Source organism: Ixodes scapularis, unplaced genomic scaffold (genome assembly GCF_016920785.2).
Source record: "Ixodes scapularis isolate PalLabHiFi unplaced genomic scaffold, ASM1692078v2 PGA_scaffold1__304_contigs__length_218370807, whole genome shotgun sequence".
NCBI classification, from domain to species: Eukaryota; Metazoa; Arthropoda; class Arachnida; order Ixodida; family Ixodidae; genus Ixodes; species Ixodes scapularis.
The window spans coordinates 58,781,338-58,807,712 of NW_024609846.1; the positions used below are offsets into that span (position 1 = coordinate 58,781,338).

Consider the following 26,375-nt stretch of genomic DNA (forward strand, 5'->3'; position numbering starts at 1 on the left):
CCGCCAGCCCCGGGGGGGGGCGGGGGGGGGTTTAACCTGCATCACGAAGTTGTGATTACACGAACACACTGTTTTACGAGACTCATCCAGTTCGAAACGGCCAGGGGCGAGCAGGAGGTTGAGGCTCAGAAAAACCTTGAAGCGACCTGGCAAACCTGCTCGCCACCCCTTGCACGCTGGTAGTAATCCGATCCGGTGAAGTTTATAATTGTCCTGGAGGTTTATTTTCTGGGACGGAGGAATCGCCTCGCAAAAAGCACGAAAACGAAGAGGAAAAAGAGGGTAGCGGGGGGGGGGGGGGGGGGGGGGGGGGGGCTTCAGCCTCCTTCTTTACCTTGCAGGTATTTCGGAGTGTTAAAAAAAGCAATACGGGGAAAGAGGGCGTGGTCGAGCTTATTTTAATCTGAAATTATTTATGCATATGTATAGCTACTGTCGCTCTTCACTGCATAAAAGGTTGCGTAGATGATCATTGTTAGAAACTCGTTGTCGGAAGGCACTACTCGTCACATGCTTAGTGGTTCGGAAGTTCAAAGCTGTCTTTTCGACCTAAATTCCTGTGCCGATAGTAACAAAAAAAAAGAGAGAAAAAAAAAAGAAAGAATAAATGCGGGAATAAAAAGCAGGAGGAAAAAAAAAAACTATCAAGGATTCGTCGGAAGTGTTCTATTCTTGCATATTCAGACATTCAGAACTTCGAAACAAGTTTCTTTTACCAAGATCTGTCCAGGCTAAAAGAAACACGTCCCAAAAACCTGAAGCGAAAAAAAAAAAAAAAAGTTTTCTTTTAATGACGTGCCGAACTTGAACACTATTAGAAATCTTCTCCCATGAGTTAATTTCTTCCTTAACGTGAAAAAACAATAAATATATTATTTTGTATTCTGCAGATGGCAATGATATGTACTGTCTGTGGTGTTAATTTAAATGCGATACCTCAAACAACTTAGACAAAAATAAATATCAAGTTTAGGGCATAATTGCATGTAGATACATGTTTGGACATTTCTTCGAAACTCACGTTGAATAACAATAATCACATCTTAAGACGGCACTTACCTAGGCTATACATAGATCATTCTTAAAAAAGTATAACATATGTACCATAAATAGCTCCGGCTGCAGCGTGCTTCAAATCTGGCACAAGCGATAATCGTCAAAAGCCCGTCGTCTTTCCTCGCCCCTTCGGGGATTTATTTCTTTAAACCTAAGCATGCCAGAACATTGAAATAAACGACATTGTCTTTCGTAAGGAACGCAGCACCGCGTGTAAAAGTTCGAGAAAAAAAAAAATACGAATGTACCCCACTACTTGAAATCAAATGAAACCGTCCGCCGGTCTTTCGAAGTTCGACGAACGTCGAACTTTTACCCTAAAAGTTCGAAGTTCGTCGAACTTCTGACTTTTCAGAATTCAAAAGTTCGAAACTTTTCGAATTCTCTTGACAAATAAGTTCGAAAGTTCGAAATTTATCGAATTTTTTGGTCAGTCAAGTTCGAAAGTTCGACAAGCATCGAACCTTGCAGCGCAATAAGTTCGAAAGTTCGAGAAAGATCGAATTTTTTAGCGTAATAAGTTCGACGGTTCGAAAAGCGTCGAACTTCTTAGCTTAACAAGTTCGAAAATTCGACCTCCGTCGAATTTCACGATATAGACAATTCGAAAAATCGAAATCTTTCGAACCTCTCGAACCGCTTGATTCGATCATCGAAACTTCGATTCGAAAAAAGTTCGCGGCATCCCTATTTAAATTACACGCAGAAAATCGCATCATGACCTGGCATCATAGGAAGAATTTAAACACGCATATTCACAAATATGTCGCTCAGATGTGCTTTAATGGACAATACCACCCTCGAAACACCACTCCAAGTGTACAAAGTGTCCACACAAAAACATTACGGGTTTTTTCTCACCGGAATAAATAAGGTATATGCATTGTCGAACGCTATTTTCCGCCTAAATGTAACGCTAGCTGTCTTAACCAGATGTCTAGGTTATAGAACTAAGCGGTATCTTATTCAGAAGTTATGAGCTATTTTTGAAAACTTGCAATGCCGACAAAGTTCATAAGTACACAAGGTTGAATGGCGCAAGCTATCGAGAACGGGCCCCATTTTCCCATAGAAAATGGCAGTAAATCACGTAACTTTTGAGCAAGAGAACAGTTAGTGGTGAGACTCTGACATCTGGTTCGGAGCTCTAACGCTATGTTTGAGCAGCGAATAAAGGTCGGTTCACACTGGTGCGTTTGCTTTTGATTTCTTACGTAGCCTAAGGTGTCACCGGGACATTCGTGTTTCGTGCGTTGCGTGCAACGCTGCTTTATGAACCGGTCGCCATGGTTCATTCGAAGCACGGATGTCCCGGTGACTCACGACGTAAGTGGTCGTAAGAGAATGTAACGTAAAAACACTGTGAATTCCTCTTTTTATTGGGAGGGAGGGGGGGAGGGAGACACGTTCTACTTGTACGTATAGGTTTATACGCAACTTACCTTGTGGGTTACGCTGGAAAGGGAACAAATGATGAAATACAGAAAAGCTGAAAACGTCACCGGTCGACAGATTTTTTTTTTGGAATGATCTATGACGCGCGTGACCAGAAGCATTTCTGTGATCGGCATGTTCACATCAATAGAAATAAGGATCATGTCAGCACGTCATGTTTGTCGATGTGGTCGTATATAGGGTGCCTTCATGTGCGCTTTGCTTGGGATGATGACATCTGGCCTTATTTTTATTTTTTGTTCTGAAGCGCGTGAAAGAGCGTGTCCCTGCCTGCGCTCGTGGCGCTGACTGCTACGGCGACATTTTGTTTCCTGCGATTTCTTTGTATTTTCCCTGTGAGCCCGTGCTGTCGGCATTGGGCACTACAAACGATGGCATCACCCCAAACAGAAGGACATTGAGGCACTCTAGTCGTATAGTTCCAGCACGTCATGTTGGAAGCGTCCACCGAGCTTTTTACACACCGCCAGTATTGTCGATTGCGGCTGAACAAAGCCGGGGTCACACTGCTCACACATTATACTGAAGACGGTGTGGAAACACGTGTCATCACAGTATCCGCGGTTCGAATGCCGCGTGCCCATGCCTCTCCTTGAAGTCATTGCCATGCGTCTCCCTAAGTACGAATCTTGCGATGACTCGCGTCCAGGTCCGTATGCAAACTGTCTTTAGCATAGGTGTGTGCAAAACTGCTAAGCGCGTACTGACGGCGAGCTTCCGCAGTTCTTTTGCAACGTGCCTTTCGCACCATCCCAATTACCGGTTTTAGCAGCCTATTAATATAAGCTTGTTCTGAGCGTGCGCTCTAAACATCGCCTTCAAATATGGCGTCGTGTGAATATAAGCAGTGTGACTCCGGCTTTTAAGTCATCGGGACAACAAACATCGAGAGAGATGTTGTTCGTGACTTCACAGGTGGGAACCACAAAACGGTGATATCGAAATATTTCACAGCCAGTAGATACTTAAAAAAATATTTTATTGAATAAAATTTTATAGGTTGGTTTGTTTTGTGCCTATTATGGTCACCTACTAAAGTAGAGTAGTTGTACCTGGCGGACTGTGATTTACTCAAGTGCCATTGTGACCTGATTGAACTTATGAAGACGACTGCAATCATAGCTCTATGACATATTTGGGGCATTCGAGTATGTGCAATGGGCACGAGCCAAGTAGATATTATAACATTATAACTGCACAGTTTCTCATTTAAGAGTAGAAATCGACGTTCACGATTACTAGACAGCCACGGTCAAATTTTCGCACATCTTGCGACATGAAACATGTAGATGTTTCGCTTCAATTATTCTGCGGAACAATTTAGGCGAGAACTTACGATATAGGTTTCATCTAAGGGTACAGTAACCATAGGCACCACAGTATCGTAATTGACAACATAAATGAACGTTCGAGTTATGAATTTGTATTCTATGTCGTCACGCTTTTCAATGCAGCTAAGCGCAGTTAATTTCGTCATATGTAACTGTGTCCGTAGTTTTCAATTTTTTTGACCACAGATGTACAGACAGTGACACAGCTAGCTGTTTTTCCCCTCTGGTTTTTTCTTAAAAACAAAATGATGGCATTCAACTTTCCAGAGTAAAGACCGAATCCTAGGTACAGATGTAACCGGTAAATCTTAGCACTCGCCAATGTCCGTTTTGATTACAAATCACAAGCTGCCAATAGTGCGTTTGTGCTGACTGTGTCGCTCAGTGTACCTGCATGGCTTATGTGTACGAAATCCTCTGGTTGTTATTGCGTACTTGGAACCTTCATAGGTGCCTGATTTTGTCCTCAGGTTTTGGAAACCAGCCGCTAAGTCATGCAGAGCTACAAGTAAGTATCGATAATTGAGTTGTCGATTTCTTTTTAGAAATACGTGCTTTTAATACTTTTCAATGTTTATTTCCTGTTGCAGTGCACCCCCACTGCCGAGCAAAGACGAGTAAGAAACAAAGACGTGTTCGCTCCCCTAAAGCTTTAGCTCGAGATGCGGAAATAGGCAAATTTGAATAAAACGCATACTAAAGAGTTAACATATAATTTGAATAGCGATATAAAACATGTCTTACAAATAAATATGTATGTGTTTGCCCTATACAAACAGTCTTTTGTAGTTGCTAAAAGAATTTTGGTAGGAAGTATTTTGTTTCATAAATTAGAAACGAAATGACTAGCCTAAACAACGGGGCTGTTTCTGCTGTGTTTCGCTGCAGACTACGTCGAAAGGCGGTAACGTTTCTTGTCGTCTGAAGGCCATATTTCCCTGACTAAATTGCGAGGAACCCTATAGCAAACGAACCCTTTAAATCCCTAACACTACGCACATCTCTAAAGCTCAGGTCGCGCTGCTTAAGCCGGGGTCCCCCCAGCTGCTCATACATCATACAAAAAACACCGCATGCCAAGTTTCCTTCTTGAACTCATTGCCATGCGGCACCCGAAGCATGGATCTCGCCGTGACTCGCGTGATCCAGGCAGTGGAGGCATGCTCCCATACTCAAACTGTCCCGATCGCCCCCCGCCCTCCTTCCTTCTCCCCTCCCACCGTGAGGCTGTTGGCTGTTGCATGTTGAAGCTACACTCCATAGGCGACAAGGCGCCAAATGCTAATCCGACGCGACCGGGTCGTTTATATATATATATATATATATATATATATATATATATATATATATATATATATATATATATATATATATATATATATATATATATATATATATATCAGTGTGTCGAACCGAAAAAAATACGGGTTCGGTTACGGTTCAGGTAAATTTATTTTGTTCCGGTTCAGTTCCGGTTTGATTAATTCGATCCGCGAACCGGTTCGGAAATTATAAATGACATATTGCAACATCAAAATAAATTACAAATAAAACATCTGAAATCAGCACATACGAAACGGGATACATCGTAGTGTAAGGCTCAGGGATTTCTACCAGGAATGGTTTCTTTACGTGCACTCAAAGGTTACCTCACCGACGTTTACGCATTCGGACTTCATCTAATTGGGTCCGACGCAGTAGCTGTAAAATCCGCGACCTCCTTACAAACCCACTTACAAGTAGAACTCGCTAACTATCCCGCCACCTCGGCGTGTAAGCAATTGAAGGAACAGTGGGGAGAAAATACAGCCTTCTTTATTTGAACTAGCCTTCGGTAACTCAAATTAGACCCTTAATGAAGTTTTCATTAAACAAGATACGGAATATGAAAAACAATTCACCGAACGCAACGCCAGAAGGACGTAATAGGATAAATATTAAAATAGAAGAGTTCGCTGTCTCACAAATATGTCAGCTTCTAAGTGCCTATACGAAACCGGATGCATTATTATCAAACTCCACAGCCTTTTCTTTTCTCATTCCGATGGAAGCAAGCTTCAAGAACTCCCGCGTTCTACAAACGTGTTATGAAATGAGCACACAGCAGCATTTAGGGTTTACGAGATTGTAGAAAAATGAAATCCCGTGACGCGATTTATATATATATATATATATATCAGGGTGTCGAACCGGAACCGAACCGAACCGAAATCCGGAACCGAACCGGTATTTTTTCCGGAACTGAACCCGAACCCGAACCGTTATATTGTTATCGCGATGAACCCGAACCGGAACTGAACCGGAAAAAAAATTGCGGTTACCGGCTCATGTCAAAACGGTTCGGCCACGCGCTGTTGACAATGAATGTGCTATCAATGCCATTTGTTTTTTAAGCGCCGTCAACTGACACACACCTCGCTTACATATTTTTCTTCTCCACTCAGTCTTAGGAATATAAACGCTGCATCCATGAATCTTGGTAAACGCTGCATCCCTTTAGACGTCCAGGTAATATAGTGTGCGGTGTAGTTAGTTTTGTGCGAGTGGGCGGCCGCTGACGAAAGCCAGCACCACGATGCATCCGGTTTCGTATAGGCACTTAGAAGCTAACATATTTGTGAGACAGCGAACTCTTCTATTTTAATATTTATCCTATTACGTCCTTCTGGCGTTGCGTTCGGTGAAGTGTTTTTCATATTCCGTATCTTGCTTAATGAAAACTTCTTTAAGGGTCTAATTTGAGTTACCGAAGGCTAGTTCAAATAAAGAAAGCTGTATTTTCTCCCCACTGTTCCTTCAATTGCTTACACGCCGAGGTGGCGGGATAGTTAGCGAGTTCTACTTGTAAGTGGGTTTGTAAGGAGGTCGCGGATTTTACAGCTACTGCGTCGGACCCAATTAGATGAAGTCCGAATGCGTAAACGTCGGTGAGGTAACCTTTGAGTGCACATAAAGAAACCATTCCTGGTAGAAATCCCTGAGCCTTACACTACGATGTATCCCGTTTCGTATGTGCTGATTTCAGATGTTTTAGTTGTAATCTATTTTGATGTTACAATTTGTCATTTACAATTTCCGAACCGGTTCGCGAATCGAATTAATCGAACCGGAACTGAACCGGAACAAAATAAATTTACCTGAACCTGAACCGTAACCGAACCCGTATTTTTTTCGGTTCGACACCCTGATATATATATATATATATATATATAAACATTCACGGGCTGTATACTCGTTACCTGAAGAGCGGTCCCCGCTCGAAATGTCGTTATAAACTTCGAATTAGTAACTCCGACTGTACGCATCTTTGACTTATCCCGGTCCATTGTTTTTATATTTACCTTAATTTACTTATATATATATATATGTATATATATATATGGAGAGAGAGAGAGAGAGAGAGAGAGAGGTGAACTACACGATGCGACATGAGCCCCTAGACGTCGCCCTCACATATCAGATATACTTCCAGAGCCCCTGCTCGCGTTCGAATCTTTATGCAGGCTGTCTTTTGTATGACGCATGAGCAGTGTCACCCCGGCTTCATAGACCGACACGCTGTTTACAAACAAGCCCGTGTTTCCCCACACCAGGTGTGGAAAACTGCGCGTGCGTAGAAACGGAACTCGTGTGAAGCGAAGCGTCTGCGCATGCGCAGTGCCGTTGGCAGCGCGCCACCGCGGCTGCGTGACGTCAGGGACGCTTGTTGGTCTATACATCATACAAAAGACAGTCTGCAAACATATTTGAACGCAAGTCACCGCGAGATTCATGCTTCGAATGCCGTATGGCAACAAGTTCAAGGAGAAACTTGTCACGCGGCCTTCGAACCACAGATATGGCGGCGACTGATGTCTGCAAGACTGCCCTTTGTATGATGTATAAGCAGTGTGACTCCGGCTTATACCCTAGTTACACTAGCGCTCTTAACTATAATTAAGCCAATGGCAGTTAACTTAATCGCGAGGGGCTGGAGTACACGGCGGCGCCAACTGCAATAGACCTATTGCAATATTACCCAAGCACCAAGGAGAATGCAGGGATTGGTGTTCCGCGCGCCGCACGGGCTGGCGTCAGCAGTAGCAACTTTTCTAAAGCAAATACCAAAAACAATTGGCATCTTGCACGCGGGTTCGTCAACGCTTTATTTTGCTTATTTACTTCGAATCTTTTATACGGGGAAGGTGTGCGCGTGTGGCGCGTGGAACACCAATCCCTGCATTCTCCTTGATGCTTGGGTAATATAGCAAATGGTCTATTGAGCCATTAACGATCATTGAGTTCCACTGAGCCTGACCCACCCCGGTTATACTAGGGTGCCTCAATGTCCTTCCGTTTAGGGTGATGCCATCCTTTGTAGTACCCGATGCCGACAGCACACGCTCACGGGTGAAATACAAAGAAATCGACGAAAACAAAATGTCGCCATAGCACAGTCAGCGCCACAAGCGCGTGCAGGGACACGCTTTTTCACGCGCTTCTGAACAAAACAGAAAAATAAAAGTGTGGGACAAAATGGCCAGATGTCTCCACCCTATAGCAAAGCGCACATGAAGGCACCCTAGGTTATACTCTATTTCACCTTATGATGTACTGCAGGAAAGCCTACAAGCGCGAGCTCCTTGCTCTAGGGCACAGTCTCGGGGGCACAAGCTCTCGTGCATTGAGGCAGCTGCCAATGCTATGAGCTCGCGCTTCTAGCCTTCGCCGCGGTACAACACAAGGTGAAACGAAGTATAACTGATGAGGGTTCGCCCCAATAGAGCTAAAGATGGCGGCTTCCGTCGCATCGCCACCCATGGCCAGCGCCAGCGAAGCACTTCCTATTGCGGAAGATTGGGGGCGTATCTGGAAAGTATCGTAGCAGCAAATATTGTCGAAAGAGGTGTGATTCGGGGGAAGAGCTACCGCTTGAACGATCACGGCACGTCGCGGAAGACAAAGCTCGGCGAGGGCGGCCATTGTAATGTCAATGCCGACAAGACACTTGTGTCTCTTTTGCTTGGATTCGCGCGAAATGTTCTAATTGTCATTTGTTTACGCTAAAAAAAGAGGTTTATTTTATTTTATTTGAACCGTTTATATTAGATGAAAAGTGTGTATATTTCATGTGCATCGCTATTTGAAAAACAATAATGTGATATAATTTTTGGTTTCGTTTCGGTTTGAACTGTGTCCCTTAACGCGCGTCTCAACTGGGGTTGTTAAGCCTATGTACCGTGTAACATCCGACAACTTAGTTGAGCTCAGTGACAGTGAGGAGATGTCAACGATCGTTGGTTTAATGACAGTTGAAAGCACTACTGTAACTAGGGTATTAAATGGGTACTCCGGCGTTTTCTTAATAGTCCCCGATTTGCAGGAAAATTTGCTTAACACACTAATAAGCATTAACCAAAACATTGGACGAATTGTTTTTTTTTTTTTTTTTTTTGCGAAGGGTTTGAATTTATAATTTTCGTTCTTACCGTGTTTTTTTAAAGTGAAAGTCTCTACTCGGCAAGAATTGAAAACTAACGTCAGGGGAAGGCTGGGGTTTACTCTTTGGACAGTAGACGTTGTTCCCACCTGATTGCAAGCAATTTTATAGTGTCAAATGAAGGATTTGGAAGTTCGCTCTAGCATCCGCGCAGCAGCATGAAACAAATGCACGGGACAGACCATTTTTCGACTGCACGCTCGACCTGCAAGCCTGTCTTCATTTAACGTCACGTCACTGAAAAGCGCGGGTATATTTGAATGTTGGTTTTGACATAATTTTCTTTTGCCGATTTCGCAATAACTATTCTGAACTTTGCGATACTAAAGAGCGTATCAGAAAGGGTAAAGGCCAATGATTCATCATATATAGTTAGTTGGGGTAGCTAAAACAATTGCCGGAGTACGGTCTCTTCGCAGTGACTATACCCAATTTCATACTTAGTATACAACTCTGTCACGCTGAGCATGGCGCACGAGCTCGTGGCTTTATCTGCTGTTTCGTTTGTGTGAGAATGCGTGCAAATGATCTGCGAAATCAAACCCCCTGCTCGCGCCAGTAGCTTTGACAGCGTTGTACATTAAGTATTAAACAGAGTATAATACGCCACATTTTTGTTTTCTATGCAATATGTGAATTTTAGAGAAAAATTATGACAGGTAATCCTTTAAACAACCTGCATAAGAAGACTAAAGACCTGTAGCGGGCCTTTTTAAGTTCGAGACACCAACCACGTAAAATCTTATAAAACAACTTCAGGTCTAACAATACGCTCTGACGGCACAAGTTTTGTATTATTTCCTGCAAACAGTCTGCACGAATAGATTCGCCTAGCATACCATATTTCATTCGTCCTAGGCTGAGACCCATTCCAAGCGGAACAGCTCAGGAACAAGGTTCTCGTAGTGCGTAAGTGCTACCATTTGTCCTAACTATAATCCGCGATTGCACATACCGTTCTCACACTAGTAATGCGTGTTCAATAGGCCGTAATTAGCACAATCGCTAAAAAACTAAGGCGTACTTTTGAACCGTGTGTTCATATCTTCTTGCACCAGACCCCCGAATACACCGGACAGCTTTCTGAACACCTGCGTCACTGTCGTTGCAATCTTGATTATGATCACACTTATTGTCCTGGTGATCATACTTCTTCGATGCTTCAGCGGCAAAGATGGTATGCCCCACATTTTATTTTCTAGCTTGGGTGTTGCGGGAGCCATGCTAAAAGTAAAGTTATAAAGGCTGTACATATTCTTGCTCTTGCGCCAAATTCAAACAAGTGTTCTTGTAAAATATGATTATCAAATCTCGGAAACATTTTGAATTCGAATAACCTATTAATGGCTTCAGCTTTGTTATACTGGCTTCTATTGGTTTCTTGCTTCAAAAACCACCGTGACAAAAACAATACACTCTTAGTGTCATCTGTCGATTATCACAACCTCACGTTATTCCGAACCGTCTCATGGCTAAAAATACAGAGTTAATCTCATCTTTACTTCCTAAACCCGTTAAAAACCTGTGCATGAGAAAGGCGAAAGGTTACATCGATGATCACACAAAGCACTTCTTTTTTTTTTTTCTTTAAAATAAAAGTTTTTGTTAATCGCCGAAAGCCTGTGCGTCCATCGTTGCCTAATTTTTTTTTTTTTTTTTTTGTGATTTGCAGACTGCAAGAAGTCCGAAGGTCCCTACAATCCGTACAGCAACACCACCCTGACCTGTGAATCGGAGGAATGCAGGTCATACGGTAAAGGTCCCCTTTATCCCTCACGTGTCTCTTGTCTAACTCAAAAGCATTTGTAAAGGGCCCGTACGATATTTTTTTTTAACCTCTTCCTCTTTAGATTTAATACAACTCAAATGCGAAATGAGAAATCACATGGTCGTGACGCGCATGGGCACCGGGGCAATGACTCCAAGCTTCCACCGTGCTTTTAACCACACCATGGGATTTGCCATTCGCAAGTGATGATAAGTGCCGTCATGGATCACATTGGCCACAAACAGATTAGTAGATTAGGAAAGGCACGCGCTAAGAAGAGGCACGAGCTCGCGTGCTGAGCAGAGTTTCATTTCGAATCCTGGTCGTTCCGTCTCTGCTAAGCCTAGTTACAATGTAAGCCTCATACATAAAAAAAAAAGAAAAAAAAAACTTGTCGGCCTTGGTTTTCTGTTTTTTGGGCCCACTGGTTGAACAACCACCGTCACCTTCCCCTGCCTGGGAGCGCGATTTCCCGGCTTCGGTGGGGTTAGTGACAATTACGAACTTTTGCAAGCCTACCCTCCTGGCTAGATACGGAAACCCATAAAAAGAATTAGAGCATGGCGAATCCAGCTTACCTTTATCTGCCTGAAAGTAACCCAGAGGAGACACCTGCTAAGAAGGTAGGCCTGACTTACATTGTACTGAACGAAAAACTGCTTACTTACTCTGCCTAAAACTCCCGAACCTTACGGAGTACATAAAGAACAGGGCAGATTTTCTTGAATTTCAACAGAACCAGGCTGACATTGTTGAGTATGTACAGAACCAGACGGTTTCTGTCGAGTATGTGCAGAACCTGGCGATGATTACTGAGTACATGCGTAACAGGGCCGCTTTTTATAAATGCGAGCACCAAGACTAGACGGGAAACTCGTCGGCTTGTGGTAGCGAAGTTCTCTCGGGTAGCTCCAGCGCCCAAGCGAGTCAGCAACACACAGCGTCAGTGAACGAGGACAGGAACCAAGGAACCGGTGCGGCTAGACCGGGATATCAAGTGCGCAGGCGCGACAGATGTCAGAGATGATACGAGATGCGCGACTCTATGTCGTTATCACCCAAGTACATGGTCGTCTTGAAACCCGTTTGTAGGGAAGACGTACCTGGCCATTAAAAACATCACAGACGCCATCACTCACACAAGCATCGACGACAAAGAAAGTTCCATTCATGTCAACAAGAATTCAAATACGATTGCCATCACCACCAGGCGGTCGATAAGCTCCTCACGGTTGCAACTATTGAGCAGAAAGGCAAGCAGGCAGTATAATAAACGGAGTATGTCGCGCATTTGTTTTCGTTCTGCTGGAGTGAGCTTCCACAGCGTCCATTCCGCACAAAAAAAAACAACAAAAAAACTTGTAATACGTCGGGAACTATTGGGCAAAAGATCGAACTGTAGGGTGAGCTTCATCGAGCTTTTGTCCCCACAGCCCGGTGTTTACTAACACACAATAACAAAGAAATTGAACCTCGCCATGCACGGTCTGGACAGGAGCGCTTCACTCTTACCAGTGCTTTGGTTGCACGAGGAGCGGCCATTCGAATCGTCACCATCGATATCGCTGATCAAAAACAAACAAGAAAATTCGGTTTGTTGTCCCCACAGCTGAAGCGTGCCGCCAGAGGCGTGACTGTTCGATCTTCTCCCCAATAGTGCGTTAGCCCTCAAGTTAAGACTACAGCCAATACCAAAAGCCCGAGAACACGAGATCGCGTTCACTTTTAAATGAGAACAACAAAATATACATCTATGACAGATCCCTTTGAGAAGAATATATGAGTAAAAATTAAATAGTAAAGCTTGAAAATCTTACGAGATAACAGTAAACCAATATTAGACAAAGAGCCAAATTCCTGCACTTCAAAGTGTTGTATTTCTGACAGGCAAAACATATCAGATATTTTTAATGAGAAAACAGGGCGATATAGTGCAGAATGCTTCACCGAAATCTAAAAAAAAAAAAATCGATGATGTTTTTTTTAAATTGCACGTTGAAGTTGCGGGACTTCTCGTTTTCAGCTAATTTTAGAGCACTGTAAATATTTTTTTTATAAGACAGAAAGACACGTTATATATAGACAACAGACCCTTATGTGAAGATCCTGTGAAAAAAAAAATTAAACTATATATCGTAGAAACTTTACGACATAACAAATCACAAAAATAAGGTAAAAACGTCAAAGTAGCCATGTTTGTGAATTTTTTACGCACAATATATATTACCCAAAATTCTATGAATTGTTTCATGTATTGACATTATAGACTACTATAGGAAAAAAAACTTTTGAGTTTTATAGTTTGTTTTTGTCTAAACTTGTCTAAACTTGGCAGAAATGCCAAAACGGGTTCGTCGCCTTGATGTAGTCTTTTTTTTTTTTGGTTTCTCGAGAAATAAAATTTTTCTCGCAAAACCTTTTGTGATTCCGTTCCCTCCACTCCTTAGGGAGTAACATATAAAAATACGAAGAAAAACAAAAAATGTCAACTGGACACGCGTGCATTAACTTATCTGAGCACACCCAGTAGCTCTCTTCTGCGGCGTATCAGCCCTTGCGAAAATGGCAGATCTGGACTTATATAAAAACAATAAATATGGATATATAAAACATTGGGCAGATCTGGCCATATCAAGCACATCAGTTTATATAAGCCTTATATAGTCAGATCTGCCCACTTTTTTATATATCCATTTCTGGGTCTGCCAAATAGGGGTATATCTACCTCCCATATCAGGGTGCTTTTTTTTTATTCTTGCAGATTTGTTCTTAAAGAAAAGTCATGAAAGCTACACTTATGCGGTTTCTGCGGGTGAGTTATACGCCCAGGGGGACATTACGAGGGGCGCTAAGCTTTGCGATTACTCGGCTAATTAAATAAAATTCACTAATGAACTTTTCAATTAGTGAAAATAGACATACGGTTCCAATAAGCAGCTAGCGGGGCGTCGTCCAAAATCCCTAAATCAGTCATTTTTAAAAAGTCTTTCAGCGCGTGAGAAGCGCACTAAAGTTACCACTCGTGGAGCAGGTACAAGGCTAGCGGTTTCGGTAAGGCGCCCGCGCGATTTGTCTGTCTCTTATTTAGCCCCAGCCTTGTACCTGGTCCACGAGTGGTAAGTTCAGCGCACTACTGCGCTTGACACGCGCTCAGTCTTTCTAAAAATGACTGGTTTAGGACGATGCTCAGCAAGTTTTTAATTGAAACCATATGTCTATTTTCACTAATTGAAAGTTAGGTAATGAATTTTAACCAATTAGCCGACTTATCGCAAAGAACGTCCCCCCGGGCGTATCACTCACTCGCACAAACCGCATAAGTGTAGCGTTCATGGCTTCTTTTAAAACAAATCTGCAAAAAAAAAAAAAAAAAAAAAACAAAAAAAAAAAACGGTATTCACCATGCTGGTAGTTGACTCTTCGACCCTCCACAGCGGGAGCAATGGTAAACTGTGCCGCGCTCGGCTGTAGCAGTTACCCGGTATCCCGACGATCGTTTTGTCGGCATGAACCGCGAGACAGAGTGTCCGCCAAGTTAGAGAAAGTACGAGCGGGAGGAGAGGGATACGCCCGGGGATGACCGAGTTTGCGGCACGCATCTCATAGCGGCGAGCAACGGCACTTTTCTACCGTTGTTTACGTTCGCGCACGCCTTTGCATCGGCTTTTGCCTATTCGTCTATTCGTGGAGTAGATGTCCTGTGCCTATCGTTACATAACGCCGATAACGGAGATCGGTCGGCGGCGGCCCCGCGTGCAAGCTCGCCAAGACGCCGCCGTCAGGGGATCAATTTGTGCCATCTGCAAGACGGTAACCCTTGCAAGGAGCGAAAGTATGTTGGCATGCCGGTTAGGAAACATCATAATATAAAGCCTGAGTCAATGAGAGTTGTCCGTTATTTGATTTATCCTCATCTCAGGGTTTAGATTATGACGATAACCTAGCATTGTTTACCAGCATTTCGCAAAATCGTAACAATCTTTCTACAAGCGACTCGTAAAGCCGCTCGTCAAATTTTGGAACGCGTAATTAAGAGTCTGTGTTGCTGTTGTTTTTTGGCGACACGTCAAAACTTTGTCGGCGGCATATCGAAACTTTCTGCTTGTAGCGCAATCGCACCAATGCCGAAACATTCTACACAGTGATTCTCCCGGCTGCCAGGAGATAGACACGGCCTAAATCTAGAAATAATCTGGAAGAATACATTTAGGAAAAACGGTCAATTGTCACGAAGTAGGTTGCAGCGCACTTACGTTGACGAGACGCGACTTGAAAGGTGTTATCCCAGGGAGATGTCGATACAGCCACGGCAAAACCACCACTCGGACACAGAAACGAGAATGTGCCCGTGAAGATTCAACACGATGTAGCACAAGCTGTCGTTTGTAGAACCGAACACTAAACGCATGAGAAAAAATTATTGGGCTGGCAGCTTGTGCTGCCAGATTCCAGATCTGGCAGCACAAGCTGCCAGATCTGGCTTATACGGCCAGATCTGGCAGTATTTGCCCACTTATATGGCGAAATACGGCCGTATTATCTCCCATATATGGCGAAATACAGCCATATTTGACTGCTTATATTATCATATCTGGCCGTATATAAAATATATCAGGGCCATATCTTACATTTTCGTAAGGGAGACGCATATTGCGGGTTATGCATTGTATAATTTGGTCGATGGACAGAAATAGTAATTTTATTGTTGTGTCAAATCTTTTTTAGCCGGCTTAATGCGGGCAAACCTGATCTCATTTCTTGAGCCCTGCGAAGATTTCTACGAATTTGTGTGTGGCGGCTGGATGAAGACGGCCAAGGTGCCTCCGGACGAAGTCATCGAGAGCGTCTCATCCGAAGTTCGCCGCCGAGTAGAGGACGAAGTTACCGGCAAGTTGACCTTTCGCTGACTATGCAAGCTTTCTGCGATTACGTTGTGGCATTAAAGGGGCTATTAATTTGTCGGTGTACCACCGCTCACCTTGAGGATAAATATTTAATGTTAATAATATGGCTGTCACATCAGAAGAGGACCGATTTTCAGCCAATTGATCTCCTGCAATTTGTGCATGTGCAAACAAAAATGTGGGATAAAAATGGGAATACGACAAGACACCCTTGTTCAGAAACGCTACAAGAACAATTCGTGGCAAATCGGGTGCCTTAGAGGGGCCCTGCAAGCACTTTTTTACTGGTTTTTAATTTGCACCAAACCTGAGCGCACTGACCGTAGTAACTTAATGTAACTTTTCTTTTCTCGAATTTCGCTTTATTTTAGAAGTTAAAGGCAAATTAAAATTACAAAAACAAGCAAAAAATAATTTCCCTCATGACGTCCTTGGTTGTTTGAGTGGCTGTGAACTAAAGGAGGGATAGTGAGCTCAGCGAGTGCTCACGGCTGCCGCACTCCGTGTCAACGGCGCGAGAGGGCGCCACTAAGGCGTGTTCTGGATAGGCTCTCATTGCATTTGCTGCGCGATTAAACACTAATTCCGCATGACACTTCATTTGCCATAAACGACAGCAAACACGGGGTAAAGATTAGTTCAGAATGGGAGTTACTTCCTGCTGCCGTAACGCGAAATGGCCAAAACGCAAGACAAACCTACTCGCTGAAGGCCTTCGGAACCCTCGGAGCCGGTCGGATCCTCCAGTCCGTAAACGACCGCAGCGCCGCCGCGTACATCCGGGGCCTTTCCGTGTCGGCTCTTGATCCCACTACTCTTTTCTAGTATGCGCCGCCTTTTCCACCGCTTGGTGGCGGCTACGTCGAAGCGTCATTTCTTGTTTCCGTACTTCATAAACTGCATTTCTTTCTTTTCTGATCTAAAATAATGAACAAAAACTACTTTTAGACATAATTGAAACGGTTCGCGCCACTTATATTTTGTATTTCGACTAAAAAAAAGCTTTGAGCGGCTCTGACCAGTAGTAAGCCAAGGACCAAAGACGTCACATTTTGCGCGCTTTCGGTACCGCAGGTCGCCCCCGTCGGTGGAGGAGGTTTCCGCGTCGCCGGGTTAAAATATGATGCACTGATATTTAGTTACTCTCTCCGTGCCCGCTGGCTTGCCCGAACCCCAAGAGACGTGGAAACCGCAAAAAAGATAGACGCTTAAATATGATTGCAGGGCCCCTTGAACGCTGACATAGCAAAACAAAAATTATCATCATTGAGGTTATCCATGAAGCGCAAAACACTCTTCGTCTCAGTATGAACTCGAAGATGGGCGATTCATATGCTCAATGTCGTTATTTGAGGATCAATATATCAAGGATGACACGGTTTTAACCGTGGTTGGATTTCCCGCGTGATTGCTGTTAAATACTAATATTTAGCGCTACAAATTTCCTACATCACCTTGAATAGTTTTTTTTTCTGACAGAAGGGCACAATGTTGCCGTAACTGAGGTATTATTTTTCTTTACAGAAATTTTGAACAACACAGTAATATCATATCGTGACCAAACAGCGACACAAAAGGCCTCGGCGTTATACCAGGGCTGTATTAACATCGGTGAGTGTTAGTGTCTAAAAGCAGAAATATGCCACTACAATAATAGTGTTGTTTTGTTGTGTCGCTATTTGATTGCACAGATATTTGTTTCCCCACCCAAAAGATATAAAATGAATAGGTGAACAGAGGTTTTTGTAACATTGACTGATATATTATTCTGGCATGGTAGCTTCGCACTATGTTATAGTGGCAGTGGAACAGTGCGGCTGTTGTTTCATGCCAAAAGAAGATTACAATTGATTTTGTGAGTTCTGTTTACGGTAAAACACATAAAGGTGCCTATTAGGCTGGTTTACACAGCCCCGTTTTCTTTCGTTACGTTACGTGACGAATCCTTACGTACAAGTTACCGGGAAATTTGCAGCGTATCATATTAACCGTGGTTATCCGTTCAAGGAGATATCCTGGCACGCGATGTTTGAGACACGGATGTTTCGGTGACTTCTATGTAACGTTAGAAAACGTTGGAAAACGATGCTTTGTGAACCAGTCCTTAATGCCAAATCGCAATTAACTCAAAGAGTGTTTCAACCAGAATTTGTGAGTCATAAGTGGGAATATAAAGTTCCAACCTTACCTACCGTATACCATTCATTTTGCAATCTATTAAGAGTTACACGCATCCAGTTCAGTGAAACCGACGCTGTATCCACGCTAAAGCAGGACCGCGACTCAAGTGCACTCTTCGCGGTGTACATAATTTTATCGAGGCTTATAGCATGTTCTTGAGAAAAATTACAGTAGCTTAACCATGGCGGCGAGGATCAGAATGCGTTTTGAATGAACTGGTCATATGCTACGTGTGTGTGACCTCATGAGGTCACATGACTAATATTACATGACGTAATGGTGTCACGGGAGGAATCCTCATGGCGTCGCGTGGCGTCACAATTACGTCATGGTGTCGCGTGACGTGACAGGGACGTATGTTGACGCCATGATATCATCTGACGTCACGGTGACGTCACGATGCCGTGTTGGTGTCACCTGGCGTCACAGTGACGTCATGGTAACGTCGTGATGATGTCCTAGTCTCTTCTGACGTCAGAGTCTTTTGTGACTGTTCTTCTGACGGTTCTTTATGACGGCCTTTTCATAGAACTTGGCTAACGCATTCTGTGTGAAAAAGCAGCACTTTGAGAGAGTAACTGGGTGAGTTTTCTGATATCGGCCGCAGATTTGAGGAACAGCAAAGGCACCAAGCCTCTCGAAGACTTGCTCACCTACTTCGAGCTCCCGCACTGGCCCATCTTGAATCGAACGGCGCAGTTCAGGATTTTCTCCATCCTCGGCAACATCGTGCGTGACCTGGGCATGGACGCTCTCATCTCCATTAAGGTCGGCCTGGACTACCATAACAGCGACCGCTACCTGATCTACGTGAGCACGCATCTACACAAAACACCGGTGAAATTGGAAAAAAATGTTTCAACGTTTTCTTTTGCAGGGCATAGGTAGTTTTGTAACGTACACCTTGCATTATCTGTTTGACCTAGTGGCATCGTGGCTACTTCTGAAAAGTGCGCAGTTTGCCATTCAACACCCTCTTTGCGTGATAAACAGCTGCATCGCATTAGTGAAGGTGCTTTCCAAATCACATTCACTACTAGACAGTGTAACAACTAGTGGACAATGCAGAGGAGAGTCGGTTTGACTATAACGAGTGATACAAAAATATCGCTTCCAAATTATTGTCACAAAGTATAGAGCGTATCTACCATTGTACATTAACATAGATTATTTTAACATATTTCACAAACATTTTGTCATTTCTCAGTAACCACTGGCCATTTACAAAATCGATGTCAAAACAGTTTCGGTTCTGTACTTGAAAAATTTATTCGTCAATGGTAAATGTTAAGCATAATATTCTAAACATTATTCAAAAATGAAAATTTGTAAAAACTGTAAAACGAATAAATGGTAATTTTATTATTAATTGCGTTATGCTTTGGGAACGAATGTATTTTTTCCGTATCGTCCCCCGTAAATTATGTGTGGGACTACAATATTTTTGTACTGACCATATTACGTTTTAACATTTAGTAAAATCTCGTTGTTTACAGTCAGTTGCGGGGTAGACGTTCGTGATAATAGCGGATGATTTACAGGAGTGAAAATAGCACGGGTATTGGGGACATGCGAATGTCCTTATTCGGAGTTAGAGCGCGGTCCAAACCATACCGGATTGCGGCGTGCGGGTCCCGAAGACTGCGAAGTTCTTGCGCGTGTGACGTCATTGGCGACCTTTGGCGGGTTCCGCTAGCCGCATTCGGAGTTCACTATACACGAACTCAACTCTGTGACCTCACGGCGCGGTGGTGGCGCGTCGGTCGCACTTCCGGTCTGGGACTGTGGGCAGAAGTCCCCATGCCAGACGTGTATTCCTGCGTTGTTTTGAAAGGAACCAGACAAAAACCTGCCTTCTCGTCAAAACGCCGCGACTGGGGCCGTACCAAAAGTGTCGAGAAAGGTTTGAAGGGCAGTTTTCACGTGCTTGGTTCGTCCGAGAATGTGGATTAATATGGATATGTGCCGTAAAAAGGGAAAAGCAGACGCCGTCGGACAACGATTGCTTGAGCGGGAAGCACTTTGGGTTGAAATCACGGATACTTGTGGTCATCAGATTTATCTGTTTTGTTTCAACATGAATCACAGAAAACCGTCAAGTTGTGCAGACCACCTGCGGACTACGTTCAGTGCGTCTTCAAGTTCAAACGGCCGCCTAATCGTTCGAAGTGTCGTCTGCTCTTTCAAACGTTTCTGCTTGTCGTCTGCTCTCTTAGACGACGCCGGCTCGTAGACCAAATGGTGGCCCTGTACTTGCGATAAGAAGTAAGTAAAGGCCTCAAAAGACTTCAAATTTTAAGATTGGTAAGCAGGTTCGATGTAAACAGTAGACGCAAAAAGATGTTGATCATTGTTACCACAGTGACCATCACCGACTTGTTATCCCCAATTCACTTGGTCCGATTCTGCTTGTGATTATCAGTATCGACGTCGACTGTCTCAGCTACGGTTCACGCTTCTGCGGCCCGAGCGGCGTCGCGACTAAAAATTGCGAGCGAAATCGCATCATGTGAATCAGGCTTTAGCGTACATATTGTGGCATCCACGCGGAATGAATCGCCACATGTCACATTATTCACGCGAAGTTTTGCGGTGGAACGAGCCTCGGTAATTTCGCTGACGCTGCTCAAGTAGTCAGGCATCGCGAGGAAGACGTAGAATCACCAATTCGAATGCGAAAAAGGGCATTGGGACTGACACCGACGGCGACAACATCGCGTTACAATGGTTTGTTTATGGGCGACGGCGAGTCTGTTGCCCACACCGCCATCGCGCATGCGCGGCGCCGGTGGCGTCCGCTAGGGACGCTCCGGTTTGTTTGTAAACAAGAGTTGGTGTATATTTCAAATTTCGGGAACCCGCAACGGCCGGATGGCTTTCTTGCTCTCCCTCCACTGACCTCCTCGACCCCTCGGCTCGTCTGAGGTAACTCCACAAGCTAATACACATTCTGCTCAGTTCATTTTCATTAGACAGTGCGCCTACAGCTGCGAATCTTCCACTAGCGGTGTAGGCAGACCGGGTCCGAACGAACACACGCGTGCACCACCCTGTCCACACTGTTGCACCCTCTTGCAACGCTGAGGGAGAGGACTCCCGCTGACGCATCAAGACGGCCAATTCGCCAAGACGACAGAGGTTGGTAGAGGCGGCCGTCCCTGATGTCTCAAAGTGGTAACTTCGGTAGATGGGCGGCATCCACCCCGTCGCATTCGAGGGGGAACACCCCGAGAAACGTTCCAACAACGCTGAAGTGGCGAGCTCCAATGTCATTGGATATTCGCGGAGTGAGATATATTACGTGGCAATTAATAAACTATTTGCCACAAGTTTTCATAAACTCCTTTCTCCGTTCACGTCATATCACGGGCTAGGGAAAAACTTCATGCGGATAACTTTGGGCTAGTTCGGCTAGGGCTACAAACCGCCCAAAATGAACCGCGAAATGGCAACGGGTCACGAAGTTCGCGAAGGCTTTGCAGTTTCCTTTACCCGTAATCCGGATTGGTTCGGACCGGCCTTAATTGGTTTCAACATCGAGTAAAACGTTGTGATTCGAGCCCGATTCCGTCGGTTGGACTTTTAACTAAGCGGGAGCGTTTATTAAACGATTCGTCACTTCGATAATCGTATTGTGCGTTTAACTTTGTTTCAGATTGGGCAGCCATCTTTTGGCGTGGAGCCGGTAGTGCTCCGCGGTAGGTTTCGTTCGCCGTTCTTTCGTATCCTGCACCGGTACAAGCTCTACATTTACCGTTGCGCCCTGCTTCTGGGCGCCAATGTGGCTGCGGCCGACATCGTCAACGAAATTGTTGCTTTTGAGACAAAACTGGCGGCGGTAAGTACGAGCCCAGATCCACGGTGCAAATTGAGTGTATGAACATTTCAAATGGTTCTTAATTCAACTGAGTTCTGACTGCTGACTGGTGCGGTGGCCATTGCGTGTCTTTCATTCTGATGATGACTAGAGTCCGGTAATTTATCATTATGCATTATATTGAATGTTAGTAAAATATGGTATATAGGACATGAATGATCTCCTAAAATATCAAAATGGCACAGTATGCATATATACCAGCAATTATTCACTGTCACTTACAGTGAACGTAGTACCAAGAAGAAGCATTTATGTCGTATTTGGAAATTTAGTAACGTTACTTGAGCATTTTGAGTGGCTGGTACATTGTTTATGACTCCAGTGCTATTACCTGAAAAGGAAAACGTTCTGCGATATCAAAGGTGATAATGATTAAAGCGATTTATTTATTTTGCTCGTTAACCGTCCGTGAACATTGCTCTCCAGTTCTGCGTTTGCGATACTGAAAGCATCATAGCAGGTTCTGCAAGCGAAGACTTTAATTTCACTAAGAATATTCAAGGGCATATGCTAGAGTGAAGTGGTGCGATAAAAGTATTTTTATGACCGTTTTTAGAAACCATGTTCACGATAGTGCGAACAGTTGCCAAAACGATTTTCACAGCAGCGTCAGCGCAGTCAAAATTAAAGCTATTTGGCGCTATGGGTTTCCGTCGTCTATGCGTTTTATGCTTATGTAACGTCAACTGTTTAGCTTGGAAAGCACCAAACGTGTCATAGCCTGAATGTGTAGCATAGTTGTGAGTGCTAAGATTTGTAGAATAACAAGAGAGGGCAGCACGCTAAGCGCGTACAGCTGTTAAAGGACCTTCATATATAATATCGACAAAAGCGCCGTTTTATGAAAATTTAAAGCTGCACTGCAGGAGTTGGTGTGACCACGCGCACTAGCCCGTTGGTGATTTTAGCATAGGCTGCAAATTAAAGCAAAGAGCGGATATCAAACCTGCGTTAAACTCGGCAAAACTGGAATAGAGATTTTAAAGGATTCGGCAGGATAATGGCGAAGAAACAATGAGTCGTGCGAGAGGTTTGGGTGGCACTTATATTTATGAACAATGTTGGACAAAATACTCGATAAAAGTATTTAAGCTAAGTTACTAAATACCTGCTTCATAAAGTCATAAAGTTCATCATGTGATGAAAAAAATAAAGACATTATTATTATTATTATTATTATTAAATACTACTCAAGTTACATTCACCGTAAAGTATCTTGAGTAGAGTAGAAATACTTAAGATGTAATTCAATTACTTTTGAAGATACTTCCACATTGCGTAATTGGTATCAACGTCAGTGGCAAACACGATTATACAGTTGCGCAAATCTGGTTTACTAGAACGATTTATACCACGCAACAGCACAAAACAGAAAACAAGCAAACAAAAACGTCGTAGGGCTATTTTATGCAGTCCAGCAGAATATCACTAGTGTACATATTACAAACCATTTTTGGACAAAGAAAGTCACTTTAGCTGTTAAAATGGCTGTCATCTGGATGATCGCCGTAGAACAGCAGTAAGAGGCGGGGTCGGCGGCATGTAATTAGTTCTAGTTTCGTTTTATACGAACAGCCTTAGTTTATTTTTTCCTGTCAGGAAGGTGTAGGCAAGCACCTGTAGAGAAAGACAGACGAAAAGGGACTACGTCTGACGAATTCCAAAATCGAACCACCTTTCTTGCGAACACTTTTCTTGTGAAGCAGATCGCCCAGGAAGTGGGGAGCGTGATTCTCAAACCGCGGTAACACCATCGCTGAAAGTTGTGAATAGTGACATCGCTGAATATCACGTCGTGCAACGGGCACAACGTTTAACTACAATCCATATTCCCTATACGGGGAGTTCGCTATAAATGAACTTGGGATACGGAAATGAGTGAATGGATGACAAAAAGGACCCACATAATAGCCATGGCACTCGTCGCACCTTTGTCTATTATGTTGGGTTCAGAAATGCACTCAACGTTGGGAGACGCTTTGTTGGCATTTGAGAGGTCGTCCTGCTCGTACTTAGTTTCCTGTCATATTCTCTGCTTATCAATGTTCGCTTACAGACAGTGTTCGCGAGAGCAATAAGTGCCGGACTGACGACAAAAAGAAAAGAGACAAAATAAACCTTGACGATTTGCCGTAGCGGAATCAAATATACAACAAACAAAAAAAAAAGAAAAAAAAGCGTTTTTTTTGTGTTTATTTTTCGCTTTCTTCTATTTGCTATTTCCTCGACTTTGAAGTCTGCAGTGCTGTCGTGGGTCGTTTCTCGTTCTGCGTTGCGCCTCAGTGTGGCAATCTTCACATCCATAAAACCACCCGTTTTATTTGAGGATGTTTTTGGGGGAAAGTCTACGAGAAAAAAGGCGCCTTTGAGAAGGCGGGAAAGGGGAGGGGACCTTCATTGCACGAACTTTCGTTTAAAATATGAGTCACAATCGGCACAGAAGCGATGTTTTCGTGAGCTTAATCTAAGCCGTTGTAGCTTATCGGAGCTAGCGGTTGCTCGAAAGAATGTTCAAGTTGGCTCCTCCCCCGCCCCACTTCATACCGAAAAACTTTGAAAATGGCAGAATGTCAAAGGTGTATTTGAGATAATCTGTACAAGATGCTCAGAAATGTAATTACAATAATGTATCAAATGCTCTTGATCAAAAGTATTTGCAAGATATTAAGATACTTCAAAAGGTACTCGAAATACAGTGTCTTGAGTAGAGTATTTGAGATAGGCACAAGTGTGCTTATGAATGGCAGAGCATCACAGCAAGGCAGAGAGGTCAGGACGACCTTTCACGGTCACAGCCCTCAATAATGTTGGCAGAATTAAAGGGGGGGGGGGGGTGCAACAATTTTAAGATCAAAGGAATTTGCATCTCGTCATTTTTACGTTGTTTATCGTGTCCTGGAGGATAGAGAAAACACCTCCTTTATTAAAACTGTCGCGATTCCGCTGCATAATCGCAAAGTCAAAGTCGAGCTTTTTCCCCCACCTGCAGCCGCGAGTGGCAGCCGGAGGAACTACGGCGAGAAACTTACGTGACCTCGCTCGGCTCTAAACTGCAGCATAAGGCGCGCTAACGTCAGCAGAGAGAGGGAGAGGAAGCGTCCCCCGAGTGAGCACACGGGAACCTACACGGCACCCTGAATTACGTCACTAGGAGTGCGACCAGGTGTGACCCTGAAGACTGGGAGTGAGTTGAGGGGTGCCAAAAATGCCAATATTTACCTCTTTTTGTTTTTCAGAAGTAGGACACGCAGGCGAAATCGGTTTTCTGTTCTTTACTTCAGAAGTGTCAGCGGGCAACTTCCACAAATTTCTGACCGAAGTCCGAAAATCGTTGCACCGCCCCCTTCCCCCCCCCCCCCCCCCTCCTTTTTTAAGACACCTGTGGTCGAGGGTCGTTGGAAATTCATTCAGGACATTGTTAGCAACTTCTATTTTTTTTGCCTCTTATGTTGCTCAAGCTGAAGGGTCGCCGTTTTGAAACCATGGACGTGATCTATTGCGAATCGCAAAAGGTACTATTCAGGAAGAGCTTTTTAAACGTGATAGATACCCTGGAATTGCCTCATCGCTGCTGAAGGGGATTACTTTGAGAGAGGTAGGGGTAAAGTAAACTAAGTACTTTGTGGTACGTGCAACAAGTCTCGAAGCGTTTTGACCGCACTTTGTGAATTATAACATATTTGTATACTTATTGTGATTGAGCGACTAAATCATTCTGAGCTTTGGGTACCACCTATTATATCCATGCGCTTAATAAATGACAAGCTCGCGAATTACAATATTATGCCTGTAAATTTATGCACTCATTTATTTCAAATATTTGCATATAACGTATGGATGAGTGCTGTAAGTTACATAAGTGTTTATAAGAAAAGTATGCTGACGTTTCCAAATAATCTGGGTATTTCAATATCTTTTGTCCAGATATCTGAACCGACTGATGCTGTCAACAACCCTAAGCGTGTTTACAACCTCCAGGCACTCCGGACTCTGGAAGTCGCCATCCCTGAGGTATGACTACTATTCACTCAAGCTAATCAAATTTCTACGCTCAGGTATATTTATAATAAAGCTTTTTAAAACGTGACCACACCTCTATTTCCGCACAACGAATGCGGAGGGCAAGTTTCTACAGCGTTGCTTGCCCAGCAGGTATGACAAGCTGCAATAAACAATTTGACCTGAAAAGTCCATGCTCGCGTGCAAGGACAATGGAAATAATGTTGGACGTCCTATTGAAAAAAGCAAAAAAAAAAAGAAGAAAACGAAACAAAAACAACATATGCTCCTATAGGACTCACACTCTATACTACCGTATGAAAGA

At 43.7% G+C, this 26,375-nt stretch overlaps 1 protein-coding gene across 1 annotated transcript in view; it reads left to right on the top strand.

Annotated features, from left to right (window-relative positions):
• Positions 1 to 4,336: 4,336 nt before the first annotated feature.
• LOC121835733 (neprilysin-1-like) overlaps positions 4,337 to 26,375 on the top strand; it is a 42,217-nt gene continuing 20,178 nt past the window's right edge. The window contains exons 1-9 of the mRNA XM_042290187.1: positions 4,337 to 4,350; positions 4,433 to 4,459; positions 10,380 to 10,498; positions 10,994 to 11,074; positions 15,815 to 15,976; positions 17,518 to 17,604; positions 18,782 to 18,984; positions 21,830 to 22,012; positions 25,976 to 26,062. Of these exons, the coding sequence (XP_042146121.1) occupies positions 4,337 to 4,350; positions 4,433 to 4,459; positions 10,380 to 10,498; positions 10,994 to 11,074; positions 15,815 to 15,976; positions 17,518 to 17,604; positions 18,782 to 18,984; positions 21,830 to 22,012; positions 25,976 to 26,062 (963 nt within the window). The remainder of the gene's footprint in view (positions 4,351 to 4,432; positions 4,460 to 10,379; positions 10,499 to 10,993; positions 11,075 to 15,814; positions 15,977 to 17,517; positions 17,605 to 18,781; positions 18,985 to 21,829; positions 22,013 to 25,975; positions 26,063 to 26,375) is intronic.